At 31.6% G+C, this 10,873-nt stretch overlaps 1 protein-coding gene across 2 annotated transcripts; it reads left to right on the forward strand.

The window, feature by feature from the left end:
• Positions 1 to 1,850: 1,850 nt before the first annotated feature.
• LOC101491475 (uncharacterized) lies at positions 1,851 to 7,860 on the forward strand. Of its 2 annotated transcripts, none has more exons than XM_004506268.4 (13): positions 1,851 to 1,998; positions 2,204 to 2,445; positions 3,507 to 3,633; positions 4,133 to 4,260; positions 4,353 to 4,422; positions 4,513 to 4,618; positions 5,448 to 5,565; positions 5,704 to 5,785; positions 5,949 to 6,010; positions 6,277 to 6,349; positions 6,458 to 6,538; positions 6,825 to 6,905; positions 7,480 to 7,860. In XM_004506268.4, the coding sequence occupies exons 2-13, from the start codon at positions 2,240 to 2,242 to the stop codon at positions 7,642 to 7,644; spliced, it is 1,299 nt and encodes a 432-aa protein (XP_004506325.1). In that variant the 5' UTR covers positions 1,851 to 1,998; positions 2,204 to 2,239; the 3' UTR covers positions 7,645 to 7,860. The 2 variants fall into 2 exon arrangements, with proteins under 2 accessions (XP_004506325.1, XP_004506326.1); XM_004506269.4 differs by having other exon boundaries at positions 4,518 to 4,620.
• Positions 7,861 to 10,873: the final 3,013 nt, after the last annotated feature.

Here is a 10,873-nt window from a genome sequence, read left to right on the forward strand (position 1 = left end):
TATATATATATATATATATTATATGTTATATTAAACAGTTCTTAATTATAAGTCATTTTAAATCTAACGGTTTTGAATGATTGACAGTGTAAAAATTCTTTATATTGATGATATAAATAAATTAAACTATTTAAGCATTGAAAAACTCAATTCCAATTAGGCATGGCAACAAGGCGGGGGCGAGTTTTGCCTCCCCACCCCTGCATCCACCTTATTTTTTTTATTGGGAGTAAAATTTAGGTCCTTATCCACCTCGTGACACGGTTCGGATTTCTCCGTTCGCACTTACACACATTCATATATATAAAATAATAAATTTAAAAGTCATATTAATTATAATTAATATAATCAAATAATTTTTATCATACAATAGTAAAATTAAAAAAAATATTAAAATCATATTTTCTATAGAGAGGAGATTATGATTTTTAATATTTTTTTAAAAATTAAATATATTGAATATGTACATGTATATAAAAATTTAAAATGACAATAATATTTCCAGCAGAGCGGGTAGATATAACACTCCAAATCCGTCTCCGAGTTTTTATTTATTGGAAAACCTGCACCTACATCTAGGAGTTGGAATATGCTATATAGATCAACAACAACCTACGGTCTAGTCTACGTTCGACCCAAGTCAGACTATATTGTTCCTTTTAAGAAGACAATTTCTAAAAAAGTATATTTTGTTAAAATGATCATACTATATACCACATAATAAGCCTTTCACGTCTATTATGCTGGCTTATTTAAATAAATATAAACAACTTTTTTTCTACTACAAATGTTATGTTAAATTTTGACTTTTTTATATTCAACTTTTAGTAGTTTATACATATTAATTTTTTTTAGTTTTTGACATATTTAAATGTATTATTATAAAATAGAATTGAAGTATGATGTGTATAAAGTCATATTCTTCAAAATATCATGTTAAATATCAAAATAGAACTTAAATCTATTGATATATTAACTCGTTAATCTATTTAAAGATATATTTAATTACTTATTCAAAAATGTTAAAATGAAATAAACTTTTAAGTATGCTAACAAACTATATTAGGCTTCTATCAATAACATACTCGTGTCTAAAAAGTAAGTTTATAACATACTACAAGTCAAAGTTAGATCTTGCATTTTTTGACAGTCCAGACTCAGACCTTACAAAGTCTAGTTTGACTCAACATATTCCTACCCCTACTCGCATCCAATAAAAATAGGAAAAATTATATTTTGTACTCCCACAATTAAACTTCTACCCATCATTTAAAATTGTTATCCTTTAACTTACTAAAATACCTTTAAGTATACAATAAAAACTAAAACAAATTCGAAAAAAGTAAATTTTTTTTCTCTAAATTTCTCTTACTGGGAGTTAATCTCATTCGAAAATTTGTCAGACCAACAAATTTGTTTACAGTATGAACATTGAAATTGAAATTTCCTTTATTTACAATACGAACAATTGAAATTTTCGATAATTATTTTTCAATATAAAAAATTTCAAAAATGAAATTTCCAGTTAAAAACGACTACCGAATCTTCAAATTTTCGGATGAGACTACAACATTTGTTTACAATACAAATATTTACAAAATTCCTTTATTTCCTTTATTTATAATACGAATATTTACAAATATACATTCATACTTGAAACTACAACATTTGTAAAAATAATTTTTGTTCCGTAAACATTTGTATTAAAAATATCTTTTTAATTTAATATTATTTTTTAAATTTGTTTTTTTACAGTATTTCATTTATATTTCTAATTTACTATATTTACCTTTCTTATATTTTAAATTTCGTTTTATAAAGATAATAATGAGTAAATTTGTAAAAAAAAAACCAAAGAAGATAATGAGTAAATGATTTTTCCGTTGGTTCACAATTCACATGTCAAGACCATCTTTATTTTTTCTCCAACTCAATCCATAAACGCTACCGCCCACGCCGACGAAGAATCCGGCACCGGAACAAGTTTCCATCCTTCACGTAAATTCCATTTTCCCTCATGCTTCCATCAAATTTTGTTCCATTAATGCCCCTCAATTCGGCATTCTCTGCAATACGAAAATACTCATTCTCTTTTCTTATTTCATTTTTCTCCATTTCAGAACTTTCACCTTCCAACTTAATTTAAACGCATTACTTTCATTGTATCAGTGTTTCAGTTTTAATTGTTTCTTTTTATGTGTAGGTTCATGAGAAACAAAGGCATGGTTTGTTAAAAGGGATGAAGATGAAGTTTTCAGGGTATTCAGTTTCTGTTTCATTTTCTCCTATGAGTTCCAATTTCATCAAAGGTAGTTGTAGATTTCCGGCGAGTATATTTCGAAGAAACCGTAGAAATTTACGCAGTTCAAGGTTCTTTTCTGTGAAACAAGAAGCATATGATAAACATGGGGTGGTTGCCAAACACTATCTTCCTCCTTGGTTTAGGTTTGTACTATCTCTTCACTTTAGAGTAAATAGTCATATTGGTTATTGAATGTACGAGTAGTTGTTACTATAGTTCTGAATGTATCAAAATTACAAAAATACACTTGAATGTGTATTTCATCAATTAGTTTGATCCTCAATTAGTTTGAATGGTCTATGGAATTACTAACAGAAGATGAACTCATGGATACTTTTGTAATTTTGATTTTGATGATATATTAAGAGACTATAGTGACACCTCCTTACCCATTTATGGATGAAAATGACAGTTTACTCATTTTTTTGGTGGTTGGATCTTTTGTTAGTGTACATCACCAATTTAGTTTCTGAACATTAAAGGATGTTGTCAATTTAGTCTTTAAATTTTATTAATACTAGTGTCTAGACGGGCACTCTGTGTCCGTCTATCCGCTTTCCTATTGCGCAAATGTATATAAATAATAAATTGTAGTTTTAGGTGTAATGTTGAATTTGATGATGAGTGAAATAAGAAAGAAAAGGCAAACACATATAGAAGAAAATCAGAGAGAAGGCTTGAACTTTGACACTCATAGAATATTGTTTGAAAATAAATTTTTTGACAGTTGGTAATTGTAATATGAAAGAAAAGAAACTGACGTAGGTTTTGAATGAGAGAATAAGGTAACAAACTAAGAAAATATAAAGTAGCCGTTTAAGAAGTTAAAAAAACTAATGAGAACTGTTAAGGGTAAATTTGGTAGTAAAATAGGCTACACCAATTCCTCTATCCTCCTTATTATAGGTATAAATTTTAAAATAATTCCTAAAATTAAAAATCATTGATCATATTAGTTGTTTTGAATTAGTCAATTTAGTATTTGAAATTATCTGTTCACGAATAATGTGAATGGAAATTTTCAAATTCAAGGATTATTTTTAAAATTTCGATTAATTTCAAATACCAAGTTGATAATGTCCTACAATTTTAGAGATTAAATTAGTGGTTCATTCCTCTTATTATCATCATCTCCCTGTGCTATACACATACTGAATTTGTTAACATATTTTGGTCTTTTTGTTTTGTGTTGGTTAATTTTCAGTGTTGCTCCAATGATGGACTGGACAGATAATCACTATAGGACTCTAGCCCGCCTCATATCAAAGCATGCTTGGCTGTACACCGAGATGCTTGCAGCTGAAACCATTGTTCATCAAAAGGATAATCTGGTAAAATTTAGACGTACAAGTTAGCTTGTTTAGCAGAAAATAAAGAATGAAAATGAAGGGGGGAAAAAGGAACTAAAAGGGTTTTCTGAGGTGAATGACTACAATCATGATTTTTTGTTATAAAATATATCCCATATGGGATTTATTTTTTCAACATTTTTGTTTTGTAGTCAATTGTTTATACCATAGCAGTGGGCATATGCTTGTTAATGTGTGCGCTAGAGCAGAAATTAATTGAATGATATTATTGGCTTTGGATTTGTTACAGTCAGCAATTTCACACAGTCAGTGGCAATTGGATCGAAATTTGACAGTTCCGATTTCAAACTCGTACTATAGTTTTAAAGAAAAAATCCAAATCTACACTGAGGTTTGAACCGTATGATCATGCTGACTGCAGCAAATCCAATCCAATGTTATTCAACACCATCAGTTTTGGATAGATTTTATTGCAATACCAATAAACCATTTATTCTTTTATTTTGTGTATTCTGCTCAGGACAGATTCTTAGCATATTCTCCAGAACAACATCCCATTGTGCTACAAATTGGAGGGGGTAATGTAGAAAATTTGGCAAAAGCAACCGAACTTGCTAATGCTTATTGCTATGATGAGATCAATTTAAAGTTCGTATATATCTTATCACCACCATAAATTTTAAAGTTTTATTGTTCTACTATAGGTCTCTAACAATGTTCTTTTAATTAACATATCTCAGCTGTGGATGCCCTAGTCCTAGAGTAGCTGGACATGGGTGCTTTGGTGTGCGTCTTATGCTTGACCCAAAGGTTAGAAAATCATCCTTAATAAAACATGACAGCATGCAAATGGATTGAATTTAAATTTTTTCTTTTATATAGAAATCTAATGTGTACTAGAAAAGTTTGTTGCCGAGGCTATGTCTGCAATTGCTGCAAACACAAATGTACCTGTCAGTGTCAAATGTCGAATTGGTGTGGACGATCATGATTCTTACGATGAACTGTGTAAGGTCCTTCTTTACACATTCTTTTTCTATAATGCTGTCAAATTTGGATTCAATTAACTGGTTTCATCCTCCTGTTTTTAAAAAATTATGCAGAAATGATATTACAGTACACCATATATATGATTTTGCAACTAAGTTGTACTCAAATGGTGGCTTGCTTTTAGATTGGACTCGAAAAGGTTATTCGATATATTAGGTGCATGTTGGGCTTATTATCACAAAACTCCTTGGTTGCTGTTTTCTTTAATACCTAGTTGGTGGGAGTCTAATTGTATGTAACATGCTTATAGAGCCAGTATCTTCATGTAGGAAATCATGATTATAGTAACAATGGGGGCAGAATTTTGTATTTGGTTGTCAACCATTACTGAGAGAATAAATTATGGATGGATTATAGATCATAATATAGAGATATCAAATCTAACAGAAGATAATTTTATAGAGATATCAAATCTAACAGGAAATAATTTTGGTGGAGTTTTTAGGACCACCCTTTTTTTTGTGGTAAAACAGGGCTTAGAATCATATTGCTTCATATAAATTTGGCCTTTTAATCAAACTTGTCACAGTTTCTCATTGGCAATATCTAATACTGTTACAAATTGAATTAGTTTGTTAAGCAATTTTAACTTTTCTATTCAATGTTATATTGGATTTAGGATTTTGGTTCCATTAGCATTGGCTAGATGGACACTTCTATACTATTTTCCTACAGCTTAATACATTTTCATTGATGTGATTTAGATATTAGGTTATAGTTTCTTCTATTAAATATTTGGGTCATGGTTTTTGGGTTTTTATAGTGAACTTTCTGCTTTGTGTCAGGTGATTTCATATTCAAGGTTTCTTCTCTATCACCCACTAAGCATTTCATAATTCACTCAAGGAAGGCGCTGCTCAACGGCATTAGCCCAGCTGAAAATAGAAGTATTCCTCCACTGAAGTATGCTGTAGTTAAAATTGTAAAATTTGATTTTGTAGTCATACACAAGTATACATTCTCACTACCTGTGTACATACACAGGTAGAAGCATGTATCTGTTTAGAACTGTAGATGACATGACTTGTTCTTTTAATGCAGGTATGAATACTTTTATGGCCTTTTACGCGACTTTCCAGATTTAACATTTACTATAAATGGGGGTATTGCTAGTATTGATGAGGTAAGCTGTTGTCATTGGAATCGTTCTGTGTATTGATTATTGAAAACTTGATATTTGTAGGAATATTTGGAATTTTCAAGCACTAAATTTGTTCTCTTATTTTCACTGCACATTATTCTGATGATTCTATCTTGGCCTGTTTTCGTGGGGACGTCGATTGTAGGTCAATGCAGCACGAGAAGCTGGGGCTCATGGTGTTATGATTGGACGTGCAGCATACAATAAGTAAGTTTCAAATACAAACTTCCCCCTTTTGTCCATATGATTTTCCAAACAAAAAGTTGCTTTATTTCAAGTACCAGGAGTTTGCTTTTCAACAAACAAGGAAAAATCTTCATAAAAGCTTTAAGGTTTTAAGTGGGTGCATGGAAATTGGTTCATATCTATAACAATGCTATATGTTGATTGACTCCTCTTAATGTTGTTTAATTGTTCGTGTAAATTAATATGTGGTGGCTTGAATAAATAACCATTGTTGATAATCTCAACAGCCCTTGGCATATATTGGGACATGTTGATACTGCAATTTACGGTGCACCGAGCTGTGGTCTTACTCGTCGTCAGGTTCATTTACACAATGCTCGACTTTCCATGGATTAAACTGCACTGATACTTTCACATTATTCAGTTCACCATTTTCTGTTTTAATTATTTATTTCTCGTTCACTTCAGGTTCTTGAAAAATATATAGTCTACGGGGACTCGATGTTGGGCAAATACGGACATAAGCCTACTGTACGAGACATTGTGAAGGTGGGTAACCTTCAGTTGATTTTGCAATTTCTTATTCTGGAAATTTCTGTAGTGCTTGAATATGCACACATTTTTTGATTCCATGCAGTTTAATGCTGGTACTCTCTCTTCAAAAAGAGGCTGTACTCTATGAAGAGTTCATATTTTATTTTAAAAGTTTGGATAGGTTTTTCTCTCCTCCCCCCTTCCATTTGCATGAAGCAAGTTATATACCTATCAATGATATTCAAATTTCTACGTCCAATTCGCTAATATTATATGGCCATTGTCTGCTGTGTTACTGCAGCCTTTACTCAATCTTTTCCATTCAGCGCCCGGGAATGGACTTTGGAAGCGCAATGCGGATGCTGCTTTCCGAAATTGCACGGTATAGTTACTGTGGTGAAACCTAATTAGTTGAGCACTCAGAAGAGCATATCATTTTTATTTTATATGACTTTAGGCAGAATAATCAATTTACAGTATATACAAACTTTGATCGTCAAGCAAAACATATGTATTATTCTCAAATTACCGTTCTTTTCTGTGATTTCTGTTTATGGATGGTGAGGTGCTTGTTATGATAGTGTGGCAGATATGCCAAAATCTTATTTGAATCAGATTATTTCATTTAGCTATCTTTGTAGGAGTCATATAAAATGAAAAAACTAGTTTTACATGATAATGAAAGAAGCAGATGTAGAATTGTTAAATCTTTTACATAAATGACTAGTATTTTGACATAGTTATGTGGCAAGTGGTCATACCACCTGTAAGTTATTCTTCATGTTGATTAGTTGATTCATTTATGATTGCATGGTTTAACACTTAATAAATAATTATTTGCAGTAGTTAGGTCAGGTTTTTTGTGTTTCATAATATGATTATTGTCAACTGCCATTTTATGAGTTATGTTACTGCATAATTTGATTCAATGCTAACTGAATTTTTTATCTATGTAGACAATAAAATCTTTTTTTGAAGAAACACTTGTAGCAATTCCTGACTCGGTATTGGATTCGCCTATTTCGGAACCATCTCCTGGCAGCAGAGATCTGTTTGCTAATATAGACAGTTTACTGCCTCCTCCATACCAAACAAGAGAAGAGGCTATTATATGCGCATAGGTTCTCGTGTACTCTGAAAAACCAAGTTGTAGTAATTACTATTTTTTGTGAAATTAAGTCATAGGACTCATGTAACAGTTCACATTAATACAACCAAAATGTATCAGTTATATTTTGTAAATTATTGACTTCTAAATGGAATCTATTCGATTAGATGTAGAAGCCTTAAGCATAACATAGTTGGTTGGATTAAAATTCTATGTTGCGTTTGCTTTAGCAGTTGTTTTGCACTGTGGAATGTTGTTGGGTGACCCATATGACTCTCTCTTGTATAAGCCAACCCCTACACAAGATATTTAACTTTTATTATGATTTAAATTTATATACATATCGTGTCACAGCACAAGAGTATTACTCATACATTAAATCATATACTGCCACATCACTTAATGAGTATGACAAGTTAAGTTAGTGGTTTTTTTAACTCGTTAAATGATGTGATGTGACAATGTATTAATAGATGCAGCATATGTAAAAAAAATTTGGGGAGCCAAGACCATCCCCATTTTTTGCTGATCCTCCTAATCCTCAATTCATAAGGCATTCTACACCTGAGGGCCACTAGTTCAAGAGGATCAACTATTCAACGTGGCAATAATTTATTTGTCATTTATTCTATAAGATAAGATAATGGATGAGCCTACCAGTTCCATCTTTGTAATTTACATTACATCCCATCCCATCCCATGTATTCTTTTATCTAACTTACCTACTTTCAAACATAAAAAACTAGTTTTCAGAATTTTTCAGAACTAAAGATTACAACATTACATAGTAGCAATGACATCAATCACCATGACAACATCATTCATAGGCAGCAACTCAACCATCGCCAACCAGCCTCCTCTGACAACTCAAAGGAAACTGGTGGTGGCTAATGTTGTCAGATCAGTTAAAGGAGACGAAATGAATGAAAGTTTTGAAAAAGACAAAGAAGAAAATAATGGAAGGAGGAACATCATGTTTGCGGCTGCTGCAGTAGTTGTTTGTTTTGTTGGAAGGATGGTGTTAGGTTCCTTGATAGAACTCAATAGTGAAAGGAAATTATTTGTCCCTGATTTTTTTATTGATTGAAAGAAAATGATATACAAGAGTGGATACTCTCCTACAATGATATAAACCACTCAATTTATAATTTTGCCAAAGATCTTTTCAAAAGGGTGGGAGCCTTTATTTATAGGCTGATTATACAAGGGATAGGATCCAAGAGCACTACCTAACAATTAACCACATAACTATAAAACAGTAACTACTAACAACCTAACCATAAAACAGAAACATCATTATTTCCTTTTTTTTTTTTTTTTTTTTTTTTTTTTTTTTTTTTTTTACCAAAAAAAAAAATCATCTTATCTTTAAATTATTTTTTTTTTTTTTTTTTTTTTTTTTTCTGTGATAAACCAATAAAGGTTTATTCCTATTTACATCTTCATTATTCCTATCAATACCTTCCTCTTCAAGCTCAACCTTGTCCTCAAGGTTGAATTTCGAAAATTGATTTTGGATTGTATTAACATCACAGGTGGCCTCCTCTACATGCTTTTGTTGCCATTGAATTAGCACTTGTTGCACTTGTTCTCCCTGTTGTTGTATGGTTCTTCTGCCTAGCACCTGTGAAGACGTATACGTAGGGTCTTACCCATGTAATTATGTAGGTAGGGTTATTTCCACCTCATGTTTTCCAACAACCATCTTTAATTGCGAAGTGTGGAAAATCGGATGAATGTGAGCCTCTGTTGGAAGTTGGAGTTTAAAGGCTCTTGTCCCAATTTGTTTTAACACCAAATAAGGACCATAATACTTAGCTACTAGTTTATGATGAAGTCATGTTGGCATAGTAACCTACCTGCGAGGTCTGATTTTTAAGTAAACCCAATCTCCTTTTTTAATCTTGGTGGGTTTCTGGTGACGGTTCGCAAATTTGATCATATGTTGTTGTGCTCTTCCTAAATGATATTTCAATTGTCTCAACGCTTCGTCTCTGGTCATCAGGTCTTGTGCCACTACTTCCACTATAGTTTCCTCGGGCACAAGTCGTGCTAACGATGGCGGTCTGCCGTAAATTGTTTCAAAAGGAGTGCACTTGGCAACCCCTTGAAAACTAGTATTATACCAATATTATGTCCATGGTACCATATCTACCCAATTTTTTGGTTGTTCTGAACTAAAGCAACACAAGTATGTTTCCAAGGTTCGGTTAAGTACCTTCATTTGTCCGTCTGATTCAGGATGATAAAATATACTCATTTCCAGCGTAGTCCCTTGCAACTTGAAGAGCTCCCTCCAATATTGACTCAAAAAGGTCAGATCTCTATCGCTTACTATAGAAGCTGGTATACCATGAAAAATGTTGAATGCAAGGACACACATGGTCTGAAGCACCAAAATATAGTATCCAATAATAAAAAAATGAGGTAGATTACCTTGATTAGAAATACTTGAAACTAGGTGAGAGGAACCAACATTAATCTTTTGATTATTGCTGGATTTGGAAGCCTCACCCTTAGATTATTGGAGAAGATTGACCAAATATTGAAAATTCTCTCGAGTGAGAGGAGTAGAATTATTAGAAGAACCATTTTGAGAAAAATTCTTGTGCTCTATATTTCATTCATCGTTGATATGAGTTTATTTATTTATAACCTGGTGCAAAACCATGTTTGAAATAGCAATTTTCAACTATATGATTGGTTTTATTGCAACGACTACAAAGCAGTTGGCTTCTTCCTCGACCTCTGCCTTGCCCTTGATTTGCTTGTCCTTGAGTTGTAAAAGTAGGGGTGGGATCTTGTTGTATAACCAAATAATATGTCTTACTTAAAGTAAGTAAAGGGTCCATAAGAAGGATTTGGATTCTAACATTTTTATATTGATCGTTAAGTCCCTTGAGAAATCTTCTATTTGTATCTGAAATCTCTATGTCTATTTGTATGTTTCTTTAGCATTGTCTTTTTATATTATTTAGAAATCTTCTATTTAATTTGATAGATTTTATTATCTTTTTATGAGTTTTTTTCTTGTTTATTATGACTATTTTGTTTTAATAATCTTAGACTCTCTACTTCTTGTTTATGTTAAATATTTTGTGATCTAGTTATTACTTGACTTAATTAGTTTTGTTAATAATAATCATTAATATTACAAAATAATTTAATCTTCTACTTCATACAAATGAGTATTATTATGTTATAAAATATAATACTATATATTATTGTTGTTATCATTGTCT

This window comes from Cicer arietinum, chromosome 6, assembly GCF_000331145.2.
Source record: "Cicer arietinum cultivar CDC Frontier isolate Library 1 chromosome 6, Cicar.CDCFrontier_v2.0, whole genome shotgun sequence".
Lineage (NCBI taxonomy): Eukaryota > Viridiplantae > Streptophyta > Magnoliopsida > Fabales > Fabaceae > Cicer > Cicer arietinum.